This window comes from Diorhabda sublineata, chromosome X (assembly GCF_026230105.1).
Source record: "Diorhabda sublineata isolate icDioSubl1.1 chromosome X, icDioSubl1.1, whole genome shotgun sequence".
Classification (NCBI taxonomy): domain Eukaryota; kingdom Metazoa; phylum Arthropoda; class Insecta; order Coleoptera; family Chrysomelidae; genus Diorhabda; species Diorhabda sublineata.
In genome coordinates, this window is record NC_079485.1 from 15643752 (window position 1) to 15662465 (window position 18714).

Genomic DNA, 18714 nt, shown 5'->3' on the forward strand with positions numbered 1-18714 from the left:
ACATACGAGAAAATTTACCCCACGGCCGCCATATCGACGTAGATCAGTTTTCTTAGATTACCAAATGGTGCATTTCACTAAGCATTCACGACGCCAAAAACATTCTTTTGAGCGTTCCACATAGCGACTACGATCGTGGTGGTCGCGGTGTGAACGTCATGATTAACGTTCTCGACGACCCTCGTCAAGTGGTGGGTCGAAGTAAGCGTTGAAATAATTAGTGGAATTCTCAAAATTCAAGCGACGCAGATTGTGATATTATAAGTACTTTTGACGTACTACTAAATATTTCAGTATCGCCGCAGAAGATATTTTGATGTCAATGTAAATTAGTTCCACTAAAAAATTCAGTGACTTACAAATTGTAACATAACTTCTTAAAGCTTTTGCTTTATTTTTTCTGTTTTGCCATTCGTTAATATTTATCTCAACACTCTTAGGTTTACGATTATAACGCTCTGGACTAAGTGGAATGGAAAATATCATGGTCGTGATTATCGTGAGTGTTTAGTGGATTGCACCGTAATTACTTAGTTCAGTTTCCGAATGACAGTAGGTTTGTTCTTATCATATACCAAAGTTTGGTGCACTACGCATGACTTGACTATAATCTATTACGAACACGTGTCCAAAACCAAAAATCGAGTCGGTTTTTATTGAAACTGGCGGTGGTGTGGGGGGATTAACGGCGAATCGATAGATAGAAAAAAATGTCCTTCCGTACACCAGTTTCATCAGCGAAAACTTCATCCTAATGCAGGACAATATTCGTCCACACACTGCAGTTTCCGTACAGTAGTATTTACAGTATGTCAAATTTACCGCTATGGATTGGCCAGCGCGTAGTACAAACTAAAACCCTATTGAGCATTCATGGGATGAACTTATAACTCAATAACAACATAGACCAATTATTATAAAACTAAGACTAATGGCTTTGAGATGCTAAAATCAGAAAAAGAATGGAAGCCATCAATTTTTTGCTAGCAACTTTTCACTGCAAACGTGTGACTTGAGTAGATTTTTTTGCTCACAATTATATATCTCAATTAGAATAAGTTGAAATTGTGTGTGGTGTAGTGTAACGATTAACTGACACCTAGAAGATTGATTATGCCCTTTCTATTCAGTTTCTGGAAACCACTTCAGACACAATTAGTATGTTTAGTCCGGATTCTTCAAGAAATTTCACAAACATCCGCCGGCTTCAGTTTGGATACATATTCCTGCTCTATTCAGTTTTCTCACATATGTTATACCTGAGATAATGTAATGCCGCCTTGCTGATAGATATTTACTCTTCTAAACCACAGAATCTGCATTGGTTGAGGTATCCATTCAAAGTATAATGTTTAATACAGACTTCTGGTCTAGTCCTACTATATTGCCTAGTAGTTCAATCTTCTCAATCACTTCTATTTCATCCAATATTGTATCAGTGCTGATTCCTCAAGAGGATTCTAGTTCCCTTCCTTTGCTAGTTTATCAATCATCTCATTTCCTCCTACTTTAGTGTGTCTTGGTACTCACAACTTTGTTAAGTTTAAAAAATGATTCCCAAAGAATTATTAATTATACAAGAGCTAGTGCTTTACTGACTGCTTGGTGATCATACAAGATTATTATTATCAGCACATTTCTTATTGACATTGAACTGATCTCTAATTGCGTAAATTTCTATTTGGAGTTTTTAAAAACTATTTAGTATTTTGTTCCAGACTCATATACTCCTACTTACTTTAAAACAGTATACCTTTCAATTGTATTCTTTTCCTAGTACTATTTCCTGTTTGTTACTAGATTCTGTATTTACTCGTTCTATCAATTTCCAGAAATTGTGTAATGAATTGAAACATCATTAAATCAGTATTGGTATGAGAATTCGTTTATGTTTTTATCAGTTATATATTTGGAATTTCTGGTGAATCGTTGATAATGTTCATACTGTTTTAGTACCACTATACCAATATTTACAATTATGCTATCTGGTCCTTTGAACCTTCTATTTATCGTTGATTCGTATCCGGCTCGAAGGATCAGACAGTGTAATTATAAATGTTAGTAAACCGTGTTTTTGGTTATATTTGTTTCAATTGTATATCCTAAATATTTAGGGTAGTTATAGAGTTCTTATATTTAGACGTTATAGTTTTGGAATATGTGATTGTTTTAAGGCTGGTGGTAAAACTGATTAAATCAATTAAAATAAGAATCAAGAAAAACGAAATAGTACTAGAACACCTTATATTAAATTCATTGAGCATAGTATGCACCAGTATTTCTAAAAAAAGAATTATGACTAATGTACAATTGTGGAAACATTTATTTACAAATGTTCAACCAATACATAAGCTGAAGATTCGATACTATAAAAGGTTTAGACAAAGTTGTGCTTATATATCGCCAGTATCAAATCTTTCTACACAGATTGTCCCAGAATTTAATATGCTAATTTAAAATCAAGCAAAACTGATAAGAATGCATCGACATAGATAATTAAATCCTATTCAGTAAACCATTAGTATTTATTTTGATTAAAATTATGGCAAACATAAAGTTACTGTTCAAATTTTACTTCACTATTCATTTTTTAGAAGCAAATTATTCCTTCAAGTCTTTTTATCAGTTTTCTAATAATAACACCATTTCTTGATAAAACAAAACCTGTTCTAGACCTTTCTTTGCTATTAAAAATTGTGTCATAAGATCTGAATTATACTAAAAAAACAAATCAACAGGATATATGTGAGTGTCTCATTAAATATTACATAATTTTAAATGAATTAAAATTGAAACATTCTAATAAATTCTGAGACATCCTGTACATATCAATTTACCTTCACTTTATAAAGCAGTTTTCCAGAGCTACTTTAATGTAGGTAGTACACGCTCGCCAAGGTGACCCGAGAGTGTACACGGAGTTATTTCGACCTCCCTGAGTACTCTGAAAAAGTCAAAGGAAGTAAAGACATCTAGGGAGTATTTCTAGTACAAGCTCGCACTGTACGATTCGTTACGAAATTCTTGGAAATGTTGACATAAAAACTGATTAGAGGAGTATTATAGACGATATCCCAGAGTCTCGTGCTCGGGTCGCATTGATGAGCGTGTACTGCCGGCATAATATTTCCAACTATTGTTGTACACCAGCAAACGAAAAGTACAATGCCGTTTCGGCACAGCCGTAATCAAAAATAAATAAATTCTACTTCAGAAAAATATTTTTTTGAAGGTTTTCTACAGTTGTAAAATACAAAGTAACAAAAGAATAAATGCGTTCAAAAAATGAATAATTATAAAAAGGTCGACAAAAATATTTGTAATTAAATATAATTGTTTAAAGCGACACTAATTTCATAGCAAATAGTTTTTTTAAATAAAATATAACAAGAAATATATTCAGATTCTAACAGGTTGTTTGCAGAACACACTTAGAGCTTCATGATAGTAAAAAATTTCCATATCTTCGTCTGATTAATTTCTTAATGTTCCAAGAAAATAACTAGAGCGTAGGCAGACATAAAACAAATACGGCTCTGTACAAATATGAAGGACGCTTAAGATGGTTGAGGTGTCTGCTCACTACACCGTAACCAATATATGAACACTACTCATACTAGACCGTTAAATCACAGACTAATACTGTCGCCTACAACTCACGTAACGTCAAGACTATTATGCCACTTTGCTTGACGGCTGGGCGGTGAGTATACTGCACTTGATGACTGCCTCACCATTGTCATCTGTTGATGGCACTACAAGACACCACACAATACTTTGTACATGGGAAATTAAAACTCGGTTTTGGTGAATGTAGCGGATACAAAACGCCGTTGATCCATTTAGGTGGGCATGGTAGAGCGTAACATGTCAGATACTTTTCTAGCATGTTAAAGGTATGGTGTAGTTAGCAGACTTATTAAATTGAAAATTAATACAATAAACTAATCTCAAATTTGAAAATTGAGATTCGATAGAAGGAACAAAAGCCCTACTGACGCCGCAATCGAGTTTAGGGTCACATGTTGCGACCAATATTATACTCAAAATAAAAAAAAGAAACTCATTTCGTCAAAGTAGTAAAGTTACATCCTTCATCTTTTGAAATTTTTGGCACTCACTTGTCAACTTAGCTACCCCATAATGCTGTTTGACAAAAGATAAAATAAATCGACTGTTTCGTTTTTGAAACTCCAGGATTAGTTTGTTTAAAATAAAATTTAATTTAAAAAATCGAAAATATAAATTAAAAGTGATATTGTTAAACAATAAAAAGAGTTGATTTGATAACAGCATAAAACATTTCAGAGTTAGTACCAAATTTATAAAATTTATTTACAAGAAATCAGATAAAAATATAACTGTAGTGAAGCCCTCATTTTACAATAAAAAGATTGAATGTGACTTTACGTCATTATTAAAAACATTAAAAGTTACAGCTGATTTATTTGGAAGTTTTCTTTTCATGATCAGTTTATTTTTTATACAGCTGAAACTTGTTCAGGTCTAAAATCATCTCATTTAGTCTCTCGAGCTGGATTTTAAGAAATAAATATGTCCTGTAGTCGAGTTGTGATTAATTATCTGATAAAGTTCAAATAACACTACATATAAAATGGTATCCATTTCAACTGAATAAAAAATAGCACAGACATCGGACAAATAAAGGTATCATCGCCATCTATTGACAAACAACTGAACTTGGTTAATAATGTGTGAATGAGTAGTATGCTTGAATTGTCATAGTGGCGTATCATATAATTCCGTATCCCTACAAAACAGCTAATTACACAATGAAAACTAAATGTATCACTCTCGATTTCTTTCGCATCATGTCTTCCAATTGTGACGTTGTTGTTGGGTTGGTGGTGGAATCATATCCAACAGGTACTGTCGATGTAGATCGGCAGCGCGTTGTATATCTGCCAAATTGCCGCCAGCCGTGTTTTTACCGGTCGCGGCTGCTTGTGCCATCGCCAACTGATACGGGTAAAATAGCGGGGAAAATTGAAGCATATGCGCAGCTGCTGGAGGCCCGCCAGCAGATAAACCTAAAAGAATAAAATCAAAATTATCGGGAACAAAATTTATAGATTTACTTACTTCTTAAGATCTGCTGATGTAACGCCTGCATAGCAGCTGCATTCTGTTGTTGCGTGTACTTATCCTGGGCGACGGAAGGAGGTGGATGACTCGGTGGATGTGAAGTGCGCGGCGGCGGCGGAGTAGGTTGTGGTGGCGGTGGTGGGGCTGGCGCGGGCGGTGTAGGTGCATGTCTCGGTACAGGTGTGGGTGTTACCGCCTTCGGAAGAGCTTCGGGTGTCACCGGTGACGGCGCTGGACTGCTTGAAGTGAATACTCCATTCTATAAAAAATATAAATATATATTATGACAAAAATTTCAATTCAATCGAAATAAAACGATATATATATAATGTATACAGTAATCTCCCCTATAACACGGTAGGTTTCGCGTTGTAGGAGTATTTCCGTGCAACACGTTTTTACGATCCCATATAACCCGTTGTGTATAAATTATCCATATTTATTGCTTGTCGGAAGAAACGGCTTCTAATCTCATTGAATGATTGAAAATTTTTTGAGCTTACGCTTTTATTAAACAACTATTTGTAGGAATATTATTTTGATAGCAATCTTCTATCAAAAAATTTTCTGTTTTTGAATGTAACATGCCATTCGGCTTATTACGTTTTCTTCGAGCATTTTGAATAATCCTTTGTTCACGTATTGTGGCATAGTAGTCACTTCGGATTTATTTATTCTAATATTCGAGTTTATGAAGGAATTAATTTGTTATCGACCTATCACTCCATTCGAGAATTCAATAAAACCTCGGAATGTATTCGAAATCGTCCTCTACATTTTAAATCAAAATAAATTTCAGTAAATTTGTGGTTTTTTTATTCTTTATATTCACTGGTAAGTTTTTTCTTTATCATTGTGTTTACAAAAATTCCGGTTATAATTATGGATTTCCCTTTTTTTTAAGCAAATTTTGTATGATAGTTTTCATATAAATTCGTATTATCTATTTATTTGGGGAATAGAATGAATAGAACAGATTTCTGTTTGGTTATATTATAAAAAATATAAATTCAGATTTTCTATATGCTAGAGCATAGGCTCTTTTTTAATCAAATCTGTTCTTTCTTCAGTAATTTCCATCTGTGTTCCCGTTTCCTTCCTCATTGTATTTTATCCCGCAGTTCTACAGCTGCCAAGTTGGAGTTTCAATCAACCAAAGGACTCAACGTCACAGCCCTCAACTGGAAATTCCCGGATTTCCATAGATAAGTCCCAGTCTTATTTTCATTCTATATATATATATATATATATATATATATATATATATATATATATATATAATCAATTTCTTATTTCTTAAACATTTCTTGATTTTAGGTCTCTTCTGATCTCTTATGGTTCATTTTTTTTGGTTATGCATGTTGTGTCAAATACGTCATTTATCACCAATTTGTCATACTTGACTTCTTGTGTATTTTGTTTAAAGTATGGTAATAATATTCTTTGTTCCTCTTGTATTTTTTTGGTCATCTCTTATCCATATATCAGTGCCTTTTATTTTTTCTCTTTGTCTATATACTAATATTTTTATATTTCATATGCAGTCTTTTATAAGAATGTGTCTTGCTCTACCAGGTTTAAAAAGATACTCAAAAGAAGCTCATACATAACTGAGGAAAGCGTATATGTAATGTGGAGGAAAAAAATTGTAGGGACAAGTAACCAGGATAAGAATAACTGTACCGAATCATATTCTAAAATTAAATATTGTTATGAAACATACTCACTTGTGCGAGTCTCTGTTCGATTTCTTGCTCCTGTTGTAGAGCCTTCACAAATGCTGTCTTCAACCTATTTGTATGTTCTGCTTTCAGAGCCTTTTTGACATTATTTGTGACACACTGTTCACAAATGACAGATTTACTACCTGAAACTATAAATATATAAATATATATATATATATATATATATATATATATATATATATATATATATATATATATATATATATTAATGAATAATTTAGTTGTCTTGAATTGAATTACCTTTTTGTTTTTTACTATTTTCCCATTTCCAAACGGGAGTGAAGTCAGACTGGCATTGGCTACATGCAAATGGTTGTGGGGGTAATGGCATTCGTGTTTCTTTAGTGAGAAAATCAACGACATGTTCTAAGCCGACAAGATATATAAATTCTGTATTGCTCGGATTAGGTATAAAGTGCATTTCCGGAGGTGGCGGTTTTGGTGGTGGTATCTGAAAATAAAATCAGTTTACATTACTTGACAAAAAAAATTATAAAACCCAATTAATGTCTACCATTTTAATGAATAAACAGAATTTTTCAAAATACAATTATCAAAAATATAAGATTTACGATTATGTATAATTTTTGATGAGACCAACATACCGAAGTTAGAAACAAGTTACTCTATAAAATTAATTAAACAAGGGAATTTCGATAAAAATCTACTCCGTTAAAAAAGTATTTAATCAAGCCATATAAAAAGTTGAAAGTGCCTTATGGGAAACCTGGCTCTTGCATGCAATATATTGATTCTAAAGTACTTCATTATTGGCCAAGATGAAGTCCTTTCTCTCAGAGAGGGATGATGTAGTGGAACGGATCGTTTTATTTTTTATTTCATTAAAATAAATTGCTAACCTAGTTATTAAACGTTTCAAATTATCAATAGAATTGTTATTGTTACCAATTAATACCTGTGACGAAGACACGGCGAAAATAAAGACATATTTCGTCTGGCCATAACCAATAACTGCAGTATAAAGGAAGGAAGAGCATACGATATTGAAATAATAATAAATGTAATTTAACTTAAAAAATAAGTATGGGGGCAAGGCTACAAAATCCATCAATAAGTAAAAAATACTTTAAACTGGCCAAAAAACCTTGGGTTGATGGCCTTGTGGTACAAAAGTTTAAAAAAGAAGTTTGTTCAAATTAAAATTGAAAAACAGCATAATCCTTTCGAAGTTCATAATACTTCTTTTAAATAAATACCTGCAATAATGTTTTTTCCAATTGTTTTCTTAATGCTAATTTTGCAGCAGCTTGTCTTTGAGCAGGAGTTTGGTTGTCTTCTCTAGGTCTCTCCTAAAATAATAATTATAATTAATTGGAATGATAATTATCAGAATAAATAATAGATAATTAAATACAAATATAAAAGTTTACTGCCTATAAAAATAAATCTGTAAAAATATTGTCTATTCTATGACTTTATGCAAAGTTTCAAAACAAACCCAATTATTGGTTAAAGGAAAGTTGGAATTTCTGTAATCGTTGTAAATCATACTATCACTACATTGTCTGCTCTTTCGAATCGAACATATCAGGCTTGAAGGACCATATGTGAAATTTTTAGAATTACACTGTCTATTTCGTCATATCCGGCTCAAAGAATCAGTCAATATAATTGTTACTTTTGGTGTAGTGGTAGTAAACAGTGAGTGAGAAAATGCATACCCGAACAATAGTTAATAGTAGTCATCTGTCAGAATAATTAAAAAGACATTTTAGCGGTATTGAAATCATCATATGAGACAAAAATAGTTTTTGTGTAATCTAATATTTACAAAATATACAGGGTGTCCCAGAAATTGCACGCCAGGCTGACACGGGAGGTAGATCAGCTTTAGATCTATCAAATAAAAGCAACATGACCTCAGTAAAAGTTTTTTAGTTTTCGAGATATTAACACTTTTAGGTTTTTTCAGAAAATCTCTACTTTTTGCCCTATTTTTGTCTGTTATGGGCATAAAAAACCTCTAATTTATAATTCTTTTTTTTTCTGGGCTACCACTAATAGTTGGTTGAGACAACCCAGTATTCATTTTAATAAAAAGTAGTACGACATTAACAAAAAAAAACAACTCAATCTTACTTTTTGTTTCAAAGCGAAAACCTTAACTAAAGTTTGGTTAGCGACTGTGAAAAAAAAATGTACCAGACTGAGTCAGAAAATGTTCTTAAAAACTAGCCTGCTTAATGCTCCTTCCAAAATGGTACAACATTTATAGTTTTTTTTTACTAAAAATTGAATAATACCACGTTTTGTCATTGAAGTCGTAATTCTTCGAAATTAAGAAACTAAAAAATAATAGTTTTAATTGAATATGTAGCCTTCTTTTGTCTCCATATCACTGAGAAACTGAATGACCTTAAACATTTATTGACTATCTCGCTCACACTCATTGTTCGGTCGGTAACGACGTTACGAAGAGGATCAGAGGTAATACCTGCGCACTGCACCGAGGGGCGCAGGGTAAATTTAGTACTGCTCCTTGTGTTTAGTGCTACACACGTGTTCTTTAATTCCTTCGTCTTGAAGTTTCGGTTTGCATTTTTATGATAACTTCGCATTAACTTGGATTCCGTTTTGCTAGTGTTTGGAATTAGTTTATTGGATACAGTTTCATAACGACGACTTAGCGCTCTTAGTGGACTCGATTTACTTTGTGATTTGGACTGCTTTTAAGATGGCAAATGAACAACCTGCGCTTTTCACCTCTAGTGAGTACACAGACATGTTGTTAATTTATGGTGAGACAAGAAGCGTTTCTTCACGTGCTAACGTGAGTTATAACGCAAGATTGGCAGCGAGATTGTACTCGGAAAGATACCCTAACCGCAGGCGAGCATCCCATGAGATTATTCTTCGCACTGTCAATGCCTGCCGAGAAGGCAGAATCCCTGGCCAAAGAAGTTCTCAAGGAAGACCACGTAGTACTCAAGAGGATGAGGTTGTACTAGAACAAGTATCGGAGGACCCATCTACTTCATTAAGGGTAATCGAACGACGTACTGGCGTTTCTAAATCGCAAGCGCAACGAATTTTGAAGAGGTATGAATACCACCCGTACCATATTCAAAGGGTTCAAACGCTGTTAAACAGTGATTATACAAAACGTGTATCGTTTTGTCGTACAATGCTGGAGAAGCATGAGGAAGACACAAATTTTTTCAACTACGTCTTATGGAGCGACGAGTCGGCCTGTAAAAGAGATGGGTATCTTAATCTACATAATATTCACAGTTGGCAATTAGAAAATCCGCATGAAGTAAGACAAGACCGTTCGCAGCACCAATTTAAAATAAATTTATGGACCGGGATCCTCAATGGGCAAATAATTGGCCCATTCGAACTCCCTGCTACCCTTAATGCAGCAATGTATTTAGAATTTTTACAAAATGATCTACCCATTCTTTTGGAAGATGTGTCTCTTGAGACAAGAAGAAGAATGTGGCTGCAGAATGATGGGTGCCCTGCTCACTATGCCCGCGCAGTTAGAGCTTATCTGGATGACACATACCCAAGAAGATGGATTGGCCGGCTAGGACCAATTTTGTGGCCCCCATGCTCCCCAGACCTAAACCCACTGGACTTTTTCTACTGGGGATATTTAAAAGATAAAGTGTACAGTAAACCAATTCGATCGGTCAATGAATTGCGGCAACGAATCAATGAAGCAGCTCGCGAAATTACTAATTTAAGTTTAGGACGTTTAAAGACACAGTTTTTAAGAAGATGCAGGTTATGCATAAGAGCAGGTGGCAGAAATTTTGAAAATCTGCTATAATAGTTTATTCAATGTAAATTCTGAATGGTAAATATTTATTTGAATGTTGTAATTGTAAAATCTAATGAAAATAAAAAAAATACAACCCTATGTTCTGTACCCAAATTATTTTGATGTCAGCCTACAACAACAATTATAAAAGGGATAATGGATAACTCTATTAGACATTGCTAAACTAAAAAGCGATTACAGTAACTGAAAAGTTATAAGTTGAAGACAAAAGTCGGCTTAACTTTGTATTACGTATTATTTTTTATTTGAAGTATTGCGAAAGTAGTACGACTTCAATGACTATACTTGATATTTAATTTTTAGTAAAAAAAAGCTATGAATATTATACCATTTTTTAAAGAGCACTAAGTAGGCTAGTTTTTAAGAACATTTTCTGACTCAGTCTGGCACATTTTTTTTTTCACAGTCGCTAACCAAACTTTAGTTAAGGTTTTCGCTTTGAAACAAAAAGTAAGATTGAGTTGTTTTTTTTGTTAATGTCGTACTACTTTTTATTAAAATGAATACTGGGTTGTCTCAACCAACTATTAGTGGTAGCCCAGAAAAAAAAGAATTATAAATTAGAGGTTTTTTATGCCCATAACAGACAAAAATAGGGCATAAAGTAGAGATTTTCTGAAAAAACCTAAAAGTGTTAATATCTCGAAAACTAAAAAACTTTTACTGAGGTCATGTTGCTTTTATTTGATAGATCTAAAGCTGATCTACCTCCCGTGTCAGCCTGGCGTGCAATTTCTGGGACACCCTGTATAGTTGTAATTTAATATTATGTAAGATCTTATGTAGTATCTCTCCAGCTGGCTTAAGTGAGACCAGTTTAATTGAAAAATAAAATCAAAAACCACCGAAGATTCTATGATTTCTAAAGATAGATTACCTCTTGAATAAGGTTCGGCTGCATAGGTCCACCATGCACCAAACCTTTGTTTTCTACTCCACTAACAGTCTGGCAGCAAAGTGAAAAGAATAAACAAATTTAATAAAATCAAACTACACTTTTAATTATCAACAAAAAATTTGTGACTCATTGAAATAATAATTAAAGTTTTAAAGCATCAGCTACCAAAAAAAGTAACCCTAATATGGCTACCAGGCAACCAGGATATTAGGAAGGAGAAAATCTTGCTAAAAAGAGGCAATAACTCCTTATTTTTGACCAGAGCCCTATTGTGACCTCATGGGTTATCATATCAACAATGAACTGAATGGATGGCTAAAGGATAAGATGGAGATTTATTAGAGAAACGTTCCAAGTCTAAGGTATTTCAATAATATCAGCTGAGGCACTTCTCATGATGTTCATAAATGACTTTAAGCTAATGGTCCTTATTAAATATGATCTTAAAACAATAGGCATAGCAGAGGAAGACAACTGCAGATTATGAGAGAGGCACAGAGACAGCAGAACATCTACTGAGCAAATAATCTGTTTATTCCATCAAAAGTATTAGGGAGCAACAATTATCGACTAATTAAGGGTGTGGAGATAAAAAATCCGTTCATTTTTAGACAGCTTAGCAAGTAGGCATTGACTAAGAATGTTATTAATTGTTTCTCATAATTTGGCAGTTGTCAAAGTATGAACATTAGTAGTACTACTAGTAGAACTTTAGTATTGAAAATCTAAAAGAAAACGAACGAGGTAAGATAATTGTAAAATTTCATGAACAAAATCAAGATCTAAAGAAATTATTTACGGTTTACTTTCTAAAAATGGGAATAGCCATTTAAACAATTTACAATATCTATCGGCGTGTTCAGACATGTATTTCGATTGAAAACAAGTTAGAATAAAGTGGAAAAGAGCAAAAAAATGCTAAAATAGTAGCTTTGGTTAAAAGGGCTTACGGAAAACTGGGGGTCAGTTTGCAAAAATTGGGCAGAAAATCAAAATCGATAAGGAATATGTTAGACAGCCTATCTAAAGGAACAGAATTTAGTTTGAAAAATCAAGTAATCGGCACATAAAGAATCTGAGAAACAACAAAATTCGTCTGCTAAAGTTTTGGAAATCTTTATCGAAGACGAGTTAAATTTTACTTTTGACGGTAGTGAAACAGTGAATAATGAGATTTATTATTGTCAGAAAGGCAAGGAAGTAAATCCAAAAGTGTATTTCAAAAAACACAAAAATTTACACTCGAAAGTATTAGTTTAGTTGGCGATATCTTCTCGTGGTCGTTTTTCAGCATACATTTGTCCCTCTTGAAGTTCTGTAACCGCCAAAATATATGAATAATAGTGTGCTAGATCTAGATTAATGCAGTTCATAAAGAAAAAACATCCTGAAAAACATTTTATGGTTTGGACAGATATGGAAACTGCTCATTCTGTAAAGTACGTTGTGGAAGCTTTTGCTGAGTTGATTATTCCGTTTAATGAGAAGTCTAGGAATGTTCCTAATGTGCCTCAACTAAGGCCAATTGAACAAAATTTGAAACTAAACGCATATTCTGTAGGTGGGGAAGCAACTACACATGAAGAATTAAATAAGAACAAACTCCAGTAAACGCCATATTCAGTATATCATAATTTAATGCAACATTTAGGAACAAAAATTAGGAAAGCGAGCCCACTGGGTGCTGATTCGCTTATATAAAATTTGTGTAATTATTAATTTGTGTGGATTTTTTGTCCCTACACTCTTAGAGCATATATATCAAAAAATGAACTGTTCTTTTAGCAAGAACTAAAACATTTAAAAATATTTGGACTTTATAAAGAAAATATGTTTATTTATACCTTAATAGATTGGGGAGGTGCAGGCGTAATTGTCACTGAGGGTGACAAGTCTTTAACTCCCGGTGGAAAACCACTTGGTGGTCTACCCATTGAACTCCTTTGAGGTGGTTGAGGAACTGATAAACTAGTCCTGTTATTAATTAGAGATGCATTCATAGGTGGACCATGCATACTAGCACGAGGAGGTGGTGGTTGCTGCTGAAATTTAATAACCATTAAAATAAAATCAAAAAATAGCATAATTATATAGAAACTTACAACTCTTAATAAGTGTTGAGAGTTACCACTGCCGTTGCCGGGTATATTGCTCACTTTGTGCGAATTATTAGAAGACGGATGTCGTGAATGTGCCATCTGCGGAGATTGTTGACCTTTAGGTGGAACCTTGACTGTTGTAGGGGTGATACTGAGACCACTTGGTAAACCACTAGTTGGTAAAGCTGAAACGGGAATATTAGGGGGCAAAACTGCAACATTTTCTTTTAACTGTTGAGACTGCTTGAGCTTTTTGAGAAGAACTAGTTTCATTTCTTCGGCTCTAAGCTCTTCACGTAACCTTCTCAGGCCCCTCTCCCTATATAAAACACAATACATTATAAACACTTTTAGATAGATACTATGGTGAAAGTCCATGAAGATGTTTTGCTGAGTTAGAAAAATATATGTTAACCAAATTAATTACCTTTGCTTAATATCAGCAGTTGTATATTCCCTAATTGGACTGAGTGGAGGCATTTCTCCTTCACTTGAATCACTGCTGTACTCAAAATTCCCGTTAACTCTTGGTTTATCTAATAAACCGTTGATTAGAGCGTCCGAACTTTCTACATAAGATCGGGGTTCTGTTCTAGGTCTTAAAACTCTTCTAGAATTCGTTAACGGCAGTGGTTGTTGTTGAGGAATTGAAGAAGTTGAATTGTTGTTTGTTAAATGAAATGGAACGTAATTTGGAGGAGTTGATGAAGACCTGTTGCTGAAATATATATATATATGACAGTTATATCAGACGATTTTTGTGTATATACATTTTATTACAAATACATATAAACTTGAATACTAATATGTACTTGTCTTTAGCTATCCATATGTTCCTAAAGCAATAAAATGGTTATTCATATTAGAACAAACAATGCAAATCAGATAGTACAACCATTAACATTAAAATTGTGTTCTAATCTAATCAGCATTTTTTCCGCAGTGATTAACAATCAATAATGTCCATATCCTTTTTTATATTTAATTAAAATTGTAAAAATGAAGTGTATTTTGAATAGTGCAAAGTTAACTGAAACAAAATTTCCTTTTTTGGAAAACATACTTAGTACTGGAATTGAGTGCAAATTTTAAATATTGATTATATTTGCTTTTTAGCTTTTAAATTTTACAAAAGCACCATCATAAAATATACTGTTCCATGAGTAAATTACAATATATTTTCAATATTTGAATTAGGATTCAAGTGGTGGTAATTAACTCAACAACCAATAAGTCTCTGGTCTAGTGACCATAAAAAAGTTTTTCAAACGAATTTTGCTCTATTCATCAATATAGTTTCCTTCAAAAGTGTGATACAGTCCAACACTTATACAAACTTTTTTATAGAACGTTTTTTTCGCCACAAAATAGCTTGATACTTCAGTGATAATCTCATTTAATGCATATATTTGTTTTAAAAGGATTTCTTGTGGCCTGAAAATAGCGAATAGTTACTGGGAACCAAATCTGGGGAATATGATGGGTGAGGAAGCGATTCAAAGTTCAAATCATTAAATTTTTTTCTTCAATTGGTCCAATAATGTACAGTAATAGTCACTATTGAATATTTTTCACTTGTTTAAATAGTCAATGAACAATATAAAATGATATCCCTAAATACAGAGGCAATAACCTTGACAGTCTATAGCTGTGGTTTTATCTCCTCATTCAATTGACTTTTTGTTATAGGAGAGATAAGCTACTCATTTAAAATATATTTTTGTTTTTAGAGCATTTATTCTGGCAGGTAAATGGCGAGTAGCTACTGGGAACCAAATGTGGGGTATATGTTGAGCGGAGAGGCGATTCAAAGTTCAAATCACTAAATTTTCTTCTTCAATTGGTCCAATAATGTACAGTAATAACCACTGTTAAATATTTTTTACTTGTCTAAACAGTCAATGGACAATACACAGTGAATAAGCCTAATCTTGGAAGCCTACAGTTGTGGTTTTATTCTTCATTTAATTAAATTTTTGTCATAGGAGCATTTTTTTTTCAGAGAGAACATACTTATTCAATACATATTTTTGTTATAGAGCATTTATTCTGGCCTGTTAATGGCGAGTAGCTACTGGGAACCAATTCTGGAGAATGTGGTAGGTGAAGAAGTGATTTAAAGTTCAAATCATCAAATTTTCTACTTCAATTGGTCCAATAATGTACAGTAGTAGTCGCTGTTGAATATTTTTCACTTGTCTAAATAGTCAATGAACAATAGACAGTGAGTAAACCTAAATACAGAAGCAATAAACTTGGCAGCCTAAAGTTGTGGTTTTGCTCACTTTTACAGGGGCCAGTTAGCTCAGATAACAACCCTTTTCATTTAGGTACATAAATCCAAATTCCATCCTTGGTTATGTGTCAATTAAAAAAAATTGTTGTTCTTCATCCATTATAAGTAAATGTGAAACTCATTTGGAAAATTGTTTCTACATTTTTAAATGCTCATATAAAATGGTGTTATAACATCTTAATAATTTATACTACCTCTTTCAATTTTACTTGGTACTTTCCATTACAATTTCCACAATGTTCATATGTTTAATGATGTAGCCTCCCAAGTTGTAAATCTCATCATCTGTGCTTGTATAGACACTTTTAAACTCCACATACCTGTCAACCATTGTTGATTTTCATGGAGAAGAGTCACATAATACTTTGCAAACCAAACCTCTTCCTTAATTGTATTTTTTCCAAGTGAAAAATTCTTTTCTGTCATTTAAAAATACTTCACTTTCGTTTTTGTGAGCTCAATAAATTCAACATTTCATAATAGGACTGATAGAATTAGTTAAATGAAATATAAGAATCATGAGAATTAGTTCAATTGAAAATCTAAAATATGAATACCAAAAATATGTCAAATACACAAAATAGATGCATGTGTAGAAACTTTTTAGGTCGCCTACTCCAGAGACATTTGGTTCCATCAGTAATAAAATAAATTAAATAATAAACCTAATACAACACTAAGGCCACAAGATACAGATCAAAAGCATATAACTACATTATTTTCCAAATCAATGCCACAAGTATCAAAAGCAGCAATCAGAGAGATCTAGGAGCTTTTGGTTTTTAAATAAAATTTCTTAAGCTCTTCACATTTCCTTGAACTTTATTTCTAGTCTCCATGTTTCTAAATTATTCAATATAATTGTGGAATGTCTTCATCTTATTTTATTCAATTGTTTTTGTCCATTTATAGAAATTGATACACTATGCTATTTTTTAAAACTGTGTGATAATATCAAACGCAGCAATCAGTGAGGTCTAAAAGTTTTAAAGAAAATTGTGTGCCTGTATTCGAATAAGAAAATAGCAAAAATAAATTCAACTGCAATTGAAGAATGGTTTAGAAACATTTTGAACAAACCTAATCTTTTCTAATTGCATTCATATACTGCACCTTTACATATTGGCCTTATTCAAAACCCAAACCAACCAAAAATAAACTTTAAGATTTTTCAATTATTTTAAATAATAATAGTAATGGTTTATAAACTTCCAAGGGTTTCACTAATGACTTAATGAGACTTATCATCTATTTTTTGTTTTTATTTCTTCTACTTATAGGTCTTATTGTATGATAAAAGATATGTCAAAGAGAATCCACAATTGTCTGGAGAATCTGGATTGACCCCAATATATGAACAAATCGAATTATTTATTTATCTAAATTACATTTTTGTCATTTAATTTTGTATTATTTCAAATATAAAAGAAACAGAAAAGACTTAATTTGAATTTCCTTTCAAATTAATGCTAGAAATTATATTCAGTCGATGTAAGATATAAATAGTAAAATACCTGCAACTGACCCCTGACCCAATATGTTTTTAACACATCTTCACAATGGAATAGAAAAACAACAATTTCATTTTCCATGGTCGATTCCTTGAAGATTTAAACTTTTAACATACATACAAAACAAATACATTGCAGCACAATATATACTAACAAATTATGAGTAGTCAAGGAATCCTACTATATATATATATATATATATATATATATATATATATATATATATATATCTTTGTTAATTATTGTTTATCAGAAAATACAATTATCTTTATAATAAGCAATTGTAAAAATAATTTAGGTAAATACGTCCCATTTATGAACACATTTAAATTTCCATTTCCTTCAATGTAAATTGGCTAAGTAATTTAATTTTACAAATGGTATTGTATACATACCTAATACTCAAATCTACAACAGTTTCATCGACATCCATTTTTTTAGATAGACTTCCAAAAGAAAGTATCACCTTTGTATGTATTATCTAACGTATTTATGCATAAATAAACACACATCTGAGTATACAATACTTTATTACGATCTAATGAAACCCATTTAAGTCTACCTAACGAAAAAAAGTAAATGTATGCTTTCTAGCCTATTCACTCAAATCGTGGCCTCCTACCACTGTTGCTAATTATTATTATCAAAAGATGTTGATAATCAACATAGGCGATAACCCCATTCCTAAAAGAAACCTTTTACGAAACACGGTAGGTTCGTTACGAATCACTAGACACTTCTTTACCGCTTATTCATGAGATGTTAATATCCACTTTTTGTTATTAATTGTTATACACTGAAAACTTGAACACAAAAATAACTCCAACCACGATACAAATCAGAAGAAGCCGCATCCAACGACACCAAACATGGTACATTTATGAAGTGATGGTTGAACGCACCTTAGGTCAATTAGTGCACCGAAATTGTAATCTAAACTCGCGTTGACAAATCGATTATCTTCCTGCATGTATATACACTTTTCTGAATAAAAAATCATCATTCTACTCGTTACCAAAATATAAAAACTTTTCTCAAATGAACTACTGGAATATGTGTCACACCTTATTATTAATAATATCGAGTAGTTTTGATTAAATTTATTTTTATAAAAACACGAAAAAAGTGAAAAGCGCGAGACACCAATTCACCCCTAGCCAAAATTAACAGACAACTGATTCGTTTCAATATGGCGCGGCCTTGTGTTGAGCTTATACACCGACGCAAAGGTCAAAGACACTCTTATCATCT

General features: G+C 32.6%; 1 protein-coding gene across 2 annotated transcripts; it reads right to left on the reverse strand.

The window, feature by feature from the left end:
- Window positions 1-2212: 2212 nt before the first annotated feature.
- LOC130451553 (transcriptional repressor p66-alpha) lies at window positions 2213-18667 on the reverse strand. 2 transcript variants are annotated; one of them, XM_056790643.1, is made up of 9 exons: window positions 17859-18667; window positions 14084-14374; window positions 13660-13975; window positions 13402-13599; window positions 8069-8161; window positions 7092-7302; window positions 6834-6979; window positions 5104-5365; window positions 2213-5051 (listed from the first exon to the last, which is right to left on the reverse strand). In XM_056790643.1, exons 1-9 carry the CDS (start codon window positions 17894-17896, stop codon window positions 4831-4833), a joined length of 1776 nt encoding a protein of 591 aa, XP_056646621.1. In that variant the 5' UTR covers window positions 17897-18667; the 3' UTR covers window positions 2213-4830. The 2 variants fall into 2 exon arrangements, with proteins under 2 accessions (XP_056646621.1, XP_056646622.1); XM_056790644.1 differs by having other exon boundaries at window positions 13402-13596; window positions 17859-18639.
- Between the last annotated feature and the right edge of the window lie 47 nt (window positions 18668-18714).

Excerpts from the sequence above, each read along its gene's own strand:
- LOC130451553 (XM_056790643.1), bottom strand. The coding sequence starts at position 17,896 with ATGGATGTCGATGAAACTGTTGTAGATTTGAGTATTAG. Across the intron at positions 14,375-17,858 it reads GTTGTAGATTTGAGTATTAG|CAACAGGTCTTCATCAACTC; the intron begins GTATGTATACAA and ends TATATATTTCAG. Across the intron at positions 7,303-8,068 it reads TGGAAAAAACATTATTGCAG|ATACCACCACCAAAACCGCC; the intron begins GTATTTATTTAA and ends TTTTATTTTCAG.